General features: G+C 38.4%; 1 protein-coding gene across 1 annotated transcript in view; it reads left to right on the forward strand.

Annotated features, from left to right (window-relative positions):
• The window catches only part of TEX11 (testis expressed 11), a 118,552-nt gene that overhangs the window by 16,002 nt on the left and 88,474 nt on the right, over positions 1–14,076 (forward strand). The window contains exons 3-6 of the mRNA XM_053656654.1: positions 3,777–3,861; positions 7,749–7,828; positions 9,831–9,911; positions 10,003–10,122. Of these exons, the coding sequence (XP_053512629.1) occupies positions 3,777–3,861; positions 7,749–7,828; positions 9,831–9,911; positions 10,003–10,122 (366 nt within the window). The remainder of the gene's footprint in view (positions 1–3,776; positions 3,862–7,748; positions 7,829–9,830; positions 9,912–10,002; positions 10,123–14,076) is intronic.

Raw genomic sequence — 14,076 nt, forward strand, 5'->3', positions numbered from 1 at the left:
TTTTGTGACTCAGTTATTTCACTTACCATGTTTTCAGGGTTCTTCAATGTTATAGCATGTGTATCTGTACATCATTACTTTTTAAAAAATATTTAAAAATTTATTTTTAGAGGGAGAGGAAGGGAGGGATAAAGAGAGGGAGCAAAACATTGATGTGTGAGAGAAACATAGATTGGTTGCCTCTTGTACACCCGCAACAGGGGACTGGCCCAAAACCCAGGCATGTGCCCTGGCTGGGAATTGAACTGGCCGCCTATTGGTTTGCAGGTTGATGCCCAACCCACTGAGTAACACCAGTCAGCGCATGTACTTCATTACATTTTTCTTTTAATTATATTTTACTGATTATGCTATTATAGTTGTAGCAATATTTCCCCCTTTGCCCCCTCTACCCAGCAACCCCTCCTCTCTCAGGCAATCCCACCACCATTGTTCATGTCCATGAATCATGCATGTAAGTTCTTTGGTTACCCCATTTCCTATACTGTACTTTGCATCTCCATGGCTATTCTGTAACTACCTATTTGTACTTCTTAATCCCTTTTACCTCTTCACCCATTTCCTCACATCCCCTCCCATCTGGAACCATCAAAACACTCTCTGTGTCCATGATTCTGCCTCTGTTCTTGCTTCCTTTTTAGATTCAATTGTTGATAGATATGTACTTATTGCTAATTTATTGTTCATAGTTTTGATCTTTTTCTTAAATAAGTCCCTTTAACATTTCATATAATAATGGTTTGGTAATGATGAACTCCTTTGACTTGACCTTATCTGGGAAGCTCTTTATCTGCCCTTCCATTCTAAATGATTGCTTTGCTGGATAGAGCAATCTTGGCTGTAAGTCCTTGCTTTTCATCACTTTGAATACTTCTTGCCAATCCCTTCTTGTCTACAAAGTTTCTGTTGAGAAATCAGCTAGTGGTCTTACAGGAACTCCCTGTAGCTAACTAACTTCTTGTCTCTTGCTGCTTTTAAGATTCCCTCTTTATCTTTAACCTTTGGCATTTTAATTATGATGTGTCTTGGTGTGGTCCTCTTTGAGTCCAACTTGTTTGGGACTCTCTGTGCTTCTTGTACTTGCATGTCTATTTCCTTCACCAAATCAGGGAACTTTTCTGTCATTATTCTTTCAGATAGGTTTCCAATTTCTAATTCTTTCTCTTCTCCTTCCGGCACCCTCATGATGTGAATGGTGTGACACTTGAAGTTGTCCCAGAAGTTGTTTTTTTGGATTCTCTTATCTTCTTGTTTGATTGGTTGTTTTTTCTTCCTTATATTCCAAATCATTGTTTTGATTCTTGGCTTCATCTGCTCTACTGTTGTTTCCCTGTAAATTGTTCTTTATTTCAATTCATGTATCCTTTGTTTCTGACTGGAGCTTTTTTATGTTCCTGAAGTCCTCACTAAGTTCCTTGAGCATCCTCATACCTGGTGTTTTGAACTCTGCATCTGATAGATTGCTCATCTGCATTTCATTTAGCTCTTTTTCTAGAGTTTTGGTTTGTTCTTTCATCTGAGCCGTGTTGCTTTGTCTCCTCATTTTGGCAGCCTCCCTATGTTTGTTTCTGTGTATAGTTAGAGCTGCTTTGACTCCATGTCTTTTTAGTGTGGCCTAATGTAGTAGATGTCCTATAGTGTCCAGTGGTACAGCCTCCCCTATCACCCAAGCTGGGTACTCAAGGTGCATCTATCATGTAGCCTGAGTATACCCTCCTCTTGTTGTTGAGTCTTGATTGCTGTTGTCAGGTCAATGGGAGGGGTTTACCCAGGCTAGTCAGCTGCCAGAACTGGCTGTGACCACTGCCTACCAACCTGTGACTGCGGTGGAGGATCAGCTTTGCAGGAGCCCACCCCACAGAGCAGAATTTATTTATTTCATCATGGCTCTGGCACCCACTGAGTCAGTCCCTTGAGTGTGTCACTTGTGAGGTGGTTGGGTGGTTTTGATGTGGTCTTAAAGCTGTCCACTGGGTGCCCTGGCTCTGAGGCCTCCAAGGAGGTACAGGTTAAGGTCAGCCACCACCTGAGTTCTGCCCAGGGATGCCTGGCATAAAGCTACAAAGCGATAAGCATATGGCTGCTACTCGTGCTGGGTTCAGAGGGGCCCAGGTGAGGCCATTATGTGAACTAAAGCTTTCTGCCCATAGTGCCAGGCCTGGAGCCACTGAGTGAAAGGTACAGGGCTTGCTGAAGCTAGATGCTACTTCTTTGAGAGAATTCAGGAAAATCTAGAGCATGAGCAAACAAGCCATTTGTATAGAAAAGCCACTGGAAATAGCTTGGGAGGGCCTGCAAGTTGTGTGGAACATGGCCTCAGGGAATCACCAGGGTGGGGCAAACAGTGTGAGCCAGGTTGATTGAGCCTCAGATATGGTATGGTACCTGCTGGCTGTGTGAGGGGATGGCTCAGTAAAGGAATGATGGCTTTTGCCGGCACCTCTGTCTTATAGCAAGCTGCTCCTTCAGCTCTCACTCTCATGCCAAATAATTCAGTTCCTCCCCATATGTCTCTGTTGCCTTTCAAGCTGCTCCCTTGTGCTGTAGTTCAGAGGGAATGACTCCATGTAAGTCCATGCTGGTCCTTTAAGAGGAATTGTTTGGGACTCCTAAAGCTTCCATCTTCATCATGCTCAATCCCCACTGGTTTTCACAGCCAGAAGTTATGGGGACTTCTCTTCCTGGCACTGAAACCTTGAGCTGGATGGCCTGGTATGTAGCTGGGACCTCTTGCTCCTCATGGGGCACGTCTGCAGCTGAGATTTCCCTCCTGATCTTTAAGCTCCACACATGGATGTGGGACCAGCCCATTCTACATCTCTGCCCCTCCTACCAGTCTGTATGTGTTTTGCTTCCTTTAAATTCCATAGTTGTAGGCCTTCCATTCAGCTTGATTTCATGTGGTTCTTAATGATGTTTATTCTATAGTCTAGTTGCAGTTTTGATGTGATTTTGGAAGGAGACAAGTGCTGTGTTTATCTGCACTACCATCTTAACTGGAAGTCCTAAGTATGTATCTTTATTTAGCACTTTGGTAGGTACTAAAAGGGCTGTGTAAGTCATAAAATCTTTAAAAAATCCTCACCAAGGAGATATTTATTGATCTTAGAGGGGAAAGGAGAAAGACAGAGAGAGAGAAACATCAATGTGAGAGAAACATCGATTGGTTGCCTTTTGTATGCACCCTGGCTGGGGGTCAAACTCACAACCTAGGTATGTGCCCTGACTGAGGCTGGAACTCACAACCTCTGGTGTACAGCATGATGTTCTGACCAACTGAGTCACCTAGCTAAAGCTAAGACAGGATCTTTGATATCAAGGAGCCTGGTTTGGAAATAAGACTAACACTAAAATAAAGAATAAATGATACAAAATAGTATAATTAATTGCTTAATTATGTGAAACTGAATGAATATAGGAATTCAAGGAAGAGAGAGATCAATGTAAACTGTAGTGGTTGACTGAAAGCATCACGGATATTCCTGGTGAGACTGGACTGGATTTGAGTTATGTAAAGAGAATGGAGGGAGTTATATCAGGTGAAGTCAATGGCATGAATAAAAGTGAATAAATAGGAACGAACAAGTTATGTTCATGGGACAGTGAGACAATTACTGTAACAGTGGGTAAATTTGGTAGGGGGGAGGCAAAATATGATTAGATTATGAGGGGCCTATAAATGACTCACAGTAGTCACATAAGCATAAAACATGCAAGAAAAAATATTGGAGGTGAACAGTATTTTGACTGGCTAAGAAAATGTTTCTCTTGTCTAGGTTGAAGAAATGGCAATAAGCCTGTGGAACTGGGCACTTTCCAAGAAAGTTGGTTTGGATGTAACTGGAGAGCAGAGAGCTAAAGGTACGTATGTATTTTATGATTCATTGTGAGGAGTATTTTTATCAGATTGTGTTCCTGTAGTTTAAATAAAAGTTTGACCAGTTCTTAGATGGAAATTTGTTAAAAGACATCTAAGCAAAATAACCCATTAACAGAGGTTTCTCGAGCAAAGACCCTTCCTCAGTTTTATGATTTTTCAGAAATTAGCTCCGTATTAATAAAAGTTTAAAAGTACTACTTCAAGAAATTGTCTGGTGATGAACAACAAAGATGATTAAAGGGTGGGAAAATGAGAACTTGAGGAAGTGTTAAAAGACACAGATTATTTTCCTTGGAGAAGATATGATCTGGATTCTGAAGTACTATCAAATAGTAGTTTCCTCTCTCCATTAAAAATAGAAAGGAAGATGTTGCTATGTGAGGGATTTAGATGGAAAACTCTGTAATGGTTAGTTTCCTCATGAGGTTGGCTCATGAACATTGGACTGAGTTACTGAGAAACACCAGACAAGTTTTTTTCTACCTGTGAGAGCAAATAACAAGAGCAACAACAAAGCAAAAGCCCACAACCAAACTCATCTGCTTGGGTGCATTAAATGTGGTTCACTGGCAAAGTTCTAGTGCTTAAGCTAAATGGCCAGGGTCTAATGTGCTCACAGGTGGTGATTGCCAGCAAGGATAGTGACATTTAATGCAGTTTTGGAAATTCTATTGCCCAATTAATATAAAGGATACATTGAGGGAAGAACCCAAAGGGGAATCTCTGGACTGGTTTACTTTGTAAAGACAAATTTTATTGGTATGTGACAAATAGAGTTTATTACCAAGTATTATCTTTATGAATATAAACCAAACTGTATACAACTTGAGTATAGGTATAGGGTAATTAGTGGTTAATAATGTCAATTATATACTTACTCATTAGTCCACTCCTCTATTAGGATGTTTTTAGAGAACAATTTCTACCTCTTTAACTCAGAAAAATTGTTCAGATCATTGCTCCTAGGAGCCTTAGATCCTGTAGTTATGGGGAGGGAAGAGTTAGAAATTTATCCGTGGAGAAACTTTTTACACAGGTAAACCGTGTAATAGCAAAATACATTAATTCTAAATTCCCACTATTCTGCATATTAAGGAATGTTGCTGTGGCAGATTTTCACTGCTTGTCATGTAGTAGGGATTTGGTAGATGAAGTGGGAGCTGTAGGCCTAGGACCTCTCCCAGTGTACTGACTCTGTGCATGTTGCAGTTCTTAATCAGATATTTGGGTATATACACACATGCATACACATATGTATATATATACATAGTATTTTTAAGATACAGTGGAAAACAGGATGTAATGCAGGAAGCCTCTGATTTAAAAGAGTTTTATTTCAAAAGTATTATGTTGGAAGATATTTTGTCTCCTTAAAAACAAATTCAGTGTGCCTGGTTTATGTTATATGATGAAAAAAGGCATCAAGATTTATAGACTATCATTTTTATTACTGGGAAGACTTACTGAACAATGACAAGAAAGAGGGAAGCCAGAATAGAGGAATGACTTATAAATTTTCATTTTAGACATGTTGTGTTTAAGGTTACAGTAAGGTTGGAGATATGAGAAAGGTCAGGCTGCCTGTAGATTTGCTAGTTATTCACATGGAGGTGATTATTGAAGTCATAGGTGTAGTTGAATTATCTAAGGGAGAAAATAAAGAGCAACAGTTCTTTTTTAAAATTGATTTTTAAAGAGAGAGAGGGACAAAGAGTGCATGAGACACCCATTTGTTGTTCCATGTATTTGTGCATTCATTGGTTGACTCTTATATGTGCCCTGACCAGGGATTGAACCTGCACACTTGGTGTATGGGGATGGTGCTCTAACCAACTGAGCTACCTGGCCAGGGGAGAGCAACGGTTCCTAAATATTGGTATAACTAAAGATTACCTGTGGAGCTTATTTACCTATAGATGCCTAGGCCCTGCCATTGGTGAAGAAAATTCTCAGGAATTCTCATGCCTGCCAAATTTTCAGAACCAGTGGTGTGGAGAGAACAGAGTAGTGAGACTTTTACCCTTGAGTCTTCCAAGTCTGGGGAGAAAAAGAACAAGGGTATAAGACCAAAAGATAGTCAAAACATTTTCAGCAGCCAATCTCCAGAGGAGACTCACTACCCATTTATTGAAAACATAGTTCCAATAGGATTGTCATACCATGTTATGGGAGGCCATAGGAGAATGGGACAAGATAAAGCTCCAGAACAAAACTACCAGGAATACATTATGCTTGAGGATCTGGGAAGGAATGAATGAACAAGAAAAACAAAGAATTCACAAATGCCAGAGGAGACAAAGCTATGTGTTGTCTCAAGTCTATTCAAATGTCAAGCTGTGGGCACTGATGGAGCAGAGTAAGGCAGATATAAGGAGTCAATCAGCAGTCACCTATCCAAGATGTTTATAATATAGAGGGGCCAAGGACGGACTGAGAAGACAAGGATAGAGCAACAGCCACAAAGAGCACATCTTTATACTAAAGGAGCATTCTGTCTCAGCTTTAGCTGCCTTTGGCTGAAGGCTGGTTGGCGATAACTATAAAGAGCTGGATCAAGAATGTGGAGATGGGAGCAAAGTTCTTAGGCTATAAGACATTTCCCACAGAGGGACACTGCTCAAAGCTATGAGGTCAAGGAATTAGTATTTTTCAGAAAGGTTATGATCACTGTGAAATATTGCTTGTGAAGTCAGGGAAGGTGATCTTTGGGAGTGCGGTTTTAAGCGAAGTGGTACAGCTGCGAAAACATTGTAGGGGCTTAAGGAGATGAGTGAGTAGTAAGAAAATAGAGGTAGTAGATAGACCATTCAAATCAAGAAGCTTGGCAGTGAAAGGAAGGGGAGAAATGGGATGAAAGCTTGAAGCACTGTGGGGTTGATTTTTTTTCAAGGAATGGAGATGGATATGTTTGAACATAGAAGGGAATGCATTGAGAGGGAAGTGCTGATGGTATCTTGGGAGATGGGAAATAATTAAGAGATCAGGGTCCTTAAGAATGCTGAAGAATTAGTGAACTTTGGAAAAAATAAAGGAAACATTTTAAAAACTGGAAATGCAAGACAGTATGCATATGATCATTATTATACCACAAGATTTTTTTTCAGGAATAAATTAACCTCATTAAGGGATGAATAGATTTTATATTTTATGATGGATCATAAAATGATGTTTCTACTTCAGTTACCCTGCAATTTTAGCTGGAAATCTCTTTTTAACTGAATACGAATTAAAAGTGGATTTAGCATAGGTAGTGTGGCTGCTGAGACCTAACATCAAGGCAGCTAGTGTACTTATAGGGGAAGGCATCCTTTAAAAAACTGATTGTTTTATGGTAAAAGAAACTACACAAATAAGGAGGTTACAGTTATTCAAACTTTCCTGTTTTCAGGGGAACTGAACTGTATCATGAAGATATCTGTCTAAATTATATTTTAAGAAATTTTACGCCATCTACAGCAAAGAATATATTTAGAAAGTTTCAGTTTTAGGAGAGTAATCCATAATTACCCTGTTGTTCAGAAATTTTGTGAGATGTTGAATAGCTTTAGATTCTAGTTCCGGTTAGGATTATTTTGCTCTTCATACACACCAGAGCATCATGTGGAACCAGGTATTTTCAGTGAATCTTTGGGCTTAAGACCTGCAGAAATTAAACTGAAAATTCAGTCTTTGTCTGACTAGAGCCTTAAGCAAATGATTCATCTGATAAATTGCAGATCATTGCTTTTGATAACTAATTTTTAAAAAGCCTTTAAAGTTCTTTTTTTAACAACAGTACTTGTTTCACTTCACATCTTTCTCTCTGTAGGTTTAGATAAGAGGAGAAGGAATTCTTTGTGTTCATGGGTGTCTAATTACTGTTTTGCAGTACGGCACGTGGCTTGCAAGATGCTATGCATGTGTGAAAACCCAGATGCTACGGAGGAAGTTATTCATAGGCGGATTGTGGTAAGTCCTAATGAAGTGAGGACAATGTGTAGATGCAATGAAATAGTCACGACTCCTGTGAAGATGGTTGAAGTTGCGGTGAACCCGGAAGCAAGTTATAGCCTTTAGTGTATCCATGTTCCTTTTAGGATAATTCTGTGTATTAAAATGAAAGGTCTAAGCAGGACTATCAGTTATTAGAGTGATTCAGTGGACTAAATATTGAATTTATAATTCAAGATTTGTGAAAAGTAATGAAAAGTTATTGTTTTCTGATCCATCCTTCCCTACCCTCTACTTCACTCCCTAGAGGCAAATATGTATTTCTAGTGGAAAGTATTTCTCCAGTGTTTTAAAACAGTATTTTATTGAAAGTATCAAATGTACACACAAAATTGACTGATCCACCCATTTACTCATTATTCAACTAAAGGAATCATCAGCACATGACAGCTTTTGTTTCTTCTGTATCTCCTCCAACAACAAACCCCCATGGATTATTGTGAAACAAATCCAAAATACATCATTTCACCCATAAATGTCTCCATATATGTCTCCAAAAGACAAGGTATCTTTTTTATTCAAACTAACCCAATACCCATTGTCACACCTAATAAAATTTAACAGAGATTTTCTAAAATTATAAATGTCCAGTATCCCCTACTCTGTCTGCCCTCTCCTTCTCCCCACCTCCACTTTGTTTCTTACAATCAGAACTAAGGAAAATCCACACCATATATTTTATTAGTAGGTCTCTTTTTATTCATTGATTTATTATTTTCTACAAAGATTTTATTTATTTACTTTTTAGAGAGAGGGGAAGGGAAGGAGAAAGAGAGGGAGAGAAACATCAATGTGTGGTTGCCTCTCTTGTGCCGCCCTCCACTGGGGACCTGGCCCACAACCCAGGCATGTGCCCTGACTGGGAATTAAACCAGCAGCCCTTTGGTTTGTAGGCCATCACTCAATCCACTGAGTTCCACCAGGCAGGGTTCTTTCTGTAAATCTACATCTTTCTCCCCACCTTAAGAAATCTGTTGAATAAATGTATTTATTGGAGAAACAAGTTGTTTATAGTTTTCTAAATTCTGTATTCTTTTTAAAAATATTTTATTTATTTATCTTTAGAGGGGAAGGGAAGGAGAGAGGGAGAGAAATATCAATGTATGGTTGCCTTTCACGCGTCCTCTGTTGGGAACTGGCCTACAACCCAGGCATGTGCCCTGACTGGGAATCGAACCGTGATCCTTTGGTTCGCAGGCCTGTGCTCAATCCACTGAGCTACACCAGCCAGGGCTAAAATTCTGTATTCTGATGACTGCATCCTCAGCATTGTATAATATAATTCTCTATATCTTGTTTTTCCTGTACTGGTGGATTTAGAAGCTTGATCTGATTCAGGTTCAATTTTGTTGAGAATAATTCATAGACTGTATGGTATAATTCCATCAAAAAGCACTAATGTCTGCTTCTTCCTTCTTTCTTACCTTAGTGACCTTTGATAATTTTTGTTCCCGGATTCATTATTTCTGTAAGGGTTTGCATATTCTGAATTCTGTATTTCTTTGTTTATTAACTGAAATAGAGAGAAACTTCTCCTCATCAACTATGTGGTTAGTCTGAAATATACTTTTACAGGAAAGACAGTCTTGATTCTTTCCTTTTATTTAGCATATTTTAACTTTCTTCAAGTATGTGAGGCATTATTTTTTTAGAATTTTATTATCTAAATTATCCCAATATTCTTTTAATATTTCCTTCAAAGATGTGTTTTCAAATGGTTTTTATTAATGCTTTTCTCAAGACCATTTCTCCTTAATTACGAAGTTCAAAGCAGAACACAAAACTCTAATAAATATTGATTGTTGCCTTTTTGTTTTCTGTGGATTATACTACTGAGTATGGACAGAAAATGAAACACTTTCTCCAGTACCCTCCTCAGCCAGTCTGGAGAAGGTGTGATTTTAAAAATTTTCTTTAACAAAATAAAAAATAAAAATCTTTTCTAATTTCTCTCTTCCAGATGAATATGAAAACAGGAAAAGAATGGGTAGATGTTGGAAATGGTGTGATGGCTGATACATTTTTTGAAGTTGCCATAAATGTAAGTTACCACTGATTTTAAGTCATAGCAATGATTTATAATAGTTATGGTGTTTCTCATTATTACATAATATTGTGGTTTTATTTTTCAGGGTTTGGAGCAATTTTATGCCAGATTAGTAGAAAATTGCCTTACTGAGCCTGCAGTGGCTATGCAGAAGTGTGCTGTGGAGAAGGAGCTTTTCAAAGTGCTTTCTTACCAAGCAGAGTCAGTAAGTATCATAGTTTCCATGACCTCACAGGGCATTTTGTATATGTAAATGAAAAAGTGATGATGCATAACCTATTCGAAGAAGGTGAGGTGTCATTGGCCTTTCATAAGAATATATTTGACCTTTTTTTATCTCCGTTTTGTATCTGATTTTGTATCTGAAGGTAACATTAGTAATGGCAATTGGTATCTATGTCAGGGTAGATGAGTTTGGAAAGACTAATATATAGCTAAACATCATTTTAACCACTGTATGTATATCATTTATTTATGGCAGTAGCCTCTACTTGAAACACTCAACTCTGTGACACTTTTACATCCAGAATGTGCCTAAAATATGTGCCTTCATATGAAAATAACAGCCTTCCCATTTGTGATTGTTCTGGCGGTTTTTGTGAAGTCCATTGCTGTCACCCTGGCTGGTGTGGCTCAGTGAGTGAGTGCCAGACTACAAACCAAAAGGTCACTGGTTTGATTTCCGGTTGGGGGCATGTTCCTGGGTTGTGGACCAGGTCCCTAGTTGCTGGTGTGCAAGAGGCAACTGATTGATGTTTCTCTAGCACACTGATGTTTCCCTCCTTTTCTCTCCCTCCTTTCCTCTCACTCTAAGAAATAATTAAAATCTTTAGAAAGTACTAAAGTCTGCTGTTATCAGTGTTCAAAGTTGTGCTTTACGTTCGTTTAGCTTCTGGTTCCCTCCTTTAGTCACCATCAGTTAGGTGTGCATTTTCAGTTGACAAAATATAAGCCAGGATGAGTTTGTGCTCTGTAATTATGTAATTCTAGAAATAAAAGCGACCTTAAATATCACCTAGTATAATTCTCTTATTTTATTTTAACATATTTATTGAGATATAATTCACATGCTATGAAATTCACATGTTCAGAATGTATAATTGAATGGATTTAGTATATTCACAGAATTATGTAGTCTTTGTCACAATCTAAGATTGAAGCATTTTTATCACCCCAAAATGCAACCCCCTATGTGTTACCAGTCATTCCCCATTCCTCCTGATCCCAGTCTAGCAATCACTAATCTCCAGTCTCTATAGATTTACCTCTTATGCACATTTCATATAAATGCAATCATACTATAAGTATTCTTTTGTGATTAGATCCTTTCACTTAGCATGTTTTCAAGGTTAGTCCATGTTGTAACATTTATTAGTATTTCATCTTCTTATTACCAAATAATGTTCCATTCTATGGTCATACCACATTTTGTTTACCCATTCATCCATTGATGAACATTTGGGTTGTTTTCAATTTTGAGCTATTGTGAATAACTCTGCTGTGAACATTTCATGTACAAATTTTTGTGTGTACATGTTGTCATTTCTCTTACATACATACCCAGGAGTAGAATTGCCGAACAACACAATAACTCTGTGTTTAACTTTTTATGAAACTTGATGACTATTTTCCATAGTGGCTGTACCATTTTACACTTCCACCAGTGATATACGAAGGCTTCAGTTTCTCCACATCTGAGAATTTTATAGTTTCAGCACTTACATTTAGATCTATGATCAATTTCAAGGTAATTTTTAGGTATGGTGTGAAGTGGGGGTCCAACTTCATTTTTTTGCTTGTGGTTATCCAGTTGTCTCAGCACCATTTATTGAAAAGACTATTCCCATTGAATGGCCTTGGCACCCTTGTCAAAAATCAGTTTATCATAAATGTGAGTTTATTTTTTGACTCTTGATTTTATTCCACTTTGATCTTATGCCAGTACCTCACTGTGTCGATTCTAGTAGCTATGTAGTAAGTTTTGAAATCAGAAAGTGTGAGTTCTCCAACTTTGTTATTTTTATGATTTGTTTACACTATTGATTTTTAAATTTTATTTCTTTACTTACTTTTAGAAAGAGGGAAGGGAAGGGGAGAGAGAGGGAGAGAAACATCAGTTGGTTGCCTCTTGCATGCGACCAACCTGGCCTGCAACCCATGCACGTGCCTGGAATTGCATGTGCCTGGAAACCAGGAATCAAACTGGTGACCTTTCAGTTTGCAGGCTGGCGCTCAACCCACCAAACCACATCTGCCAAGGCTTTCATGATTATTTTGAGTATTTTGGGTCACTTACATTTCCAAATGAATTTTAGGGTAAGCTTGTAGATTTGTACAAAGAAGTCAGCTGGAATTTTGATAGGAATAGTGCTGAATCTATTAGTCAGTTTGAAGAGTTTTGCTATCATAAAAAATGTTAAGTATTTTAATTTATGAATATGGGGTGGCTTCCAATTTCTTTAGGTTTTGTTTAATTCCTTCAATATAAATTTTTTTTATTTTAAAATATTTGTTTATTTATTTTTATGGAGAGGGGAAGGGAGGGAAAAAGCAAGGAAGAGAAACATCAATGTATGGTTGCCTCTCGCATGCCCCCTACTGGGGACCAGGCCTTCAACCCAGTCATGTGCCCTGACTGGGAATCCAACTGGTAACCCTTTGGTTCACAGGCCAGCACTCAATCCACTGAACCACATCAGCCAGGGCAGAATCTGCTCTCCTATTATGTCTCTCTGACATTCTGGTCCCCTCCCCCCTAAAAAAAAGAGTGATAGCACAATATTTCATATGAGATATGAAATATTGGGAGGTACTGGTTTAGACAAGTGCTATAAGAGTGTAGAAAAAGGAAGGAGATTATTGTGGACTGGATTGGTAGGGGAAGACACATAAATGATTTAGGACGTGATTTGGACTTTGAAGGAAGGAACAGATTTAGAAAAGTAGAGAAGGGGCACAGGATATTCCAGACAGAACGAAGGCTTGAGCAGGAGCAAAGTTTATAGGCAGAAATATGCATGTCTTACTTAAGGCGTGTTGAGTGACCAGTTTATTTGAAGGAAGGTATTTGTACAAGGACTAAGCTTGGAGAAATAAGTTGGGCCAAGTTGAGAAGGCCCAATATATCTCTTGGAAAAAAATACTTTTTCTGTTTTCCTAAAGGACCTGGAGTGGTTGAAGGTTTTAGGAAAGAGGCAAAGTGGCATAAATTGAAGAGTAATCTGGCCATAGTGCTTAGGATGGGTGAAAAAAGTGAATAGATTGGAGGCATGGTGTAAGTGTGAAGTAATGAGAGCCTGGACTGCAGTAGTGGCAATAACAATGGGAAGGAAGGGAGTAGGTGTAGAAGAAATTGTAATGGAAGCAAGCAAGCATTTACACTCCATGAGAAGGTCAGAATCACTCTGTTCTTGGAGGCAGGAAAGGGAGGATAACAAGAAAGCTGATTCATTCTGCAGTTACATGTTGGGGAGGGTATAGTAAAAAGTAGAGCAAACAAAAAGGACAAGATGACATGAGAGACGAAGGAGGAGTAGAACAGTGAGAAGAGAAAAAACATTCCAAGGAAAATGGGATGATCGGATGTGGCCAGTGTTTCAGAGAAATAAAGGAAAATGAGGTGGAAGAAAGGGCTATGGGAACTTGCATTTATGAAGATGATAGTGGCCACACAAAGCAGTTTTAGCAGCAAGATAAAATTGGCAGACTGTAGGAGTTTAAAGACTCAGTGGATAGTGAAGCAATTCAAGAAATTAGTACTCTCCTGGTCCATTCATGTTGTCACTGTGAGGTCAAAACTATTTTCTTAATAACTCTAAGACATTATTTGCCTTTTTATTTGCTATGTTGACATTTGTACTAGGGGTGCAAAAGCAATGGTAGGTAAAATTTCTGGCCCTTTTAACATGAATCAAGACAGTGGCACACTCTTTCCTAGTCATTATGTTCTTTACCGCTACACACTTACAGTAACAAGAACACCAGTTTTAACTTAAAAATACCCTTTGTGATTTAGTAAAAATAATTGATTTTACTAAATCTTGAAATTTCAGTACATATTGTTTTAATATTCTACATAAAGAAAAGGGAAGAGAGCACTTTGGCACAGCGGTCCAAATAATTGTCTTCAGGAAAGGCCCTTATGTGATTGTTTGACTTG

The sequence above is a fragment of the Artibeus jamaicensis genome, unplaced genomic scaffold (assembly GCF_021234435.1).
Source record: "Artibeus jamaicensis isolate MK-2021 breed Jamaican fruit bat unplaced genomic scaffold, CSHL_Jam_final scaffold_2375, whole genome shotgun sequence".
NCBI classification, from domain to species: Eukaryota; Metazoa; Chordata; class Mammalia; order Chiroptera; family Phyllostomidae; genus Artibeus; species Artibeus jamaicensis.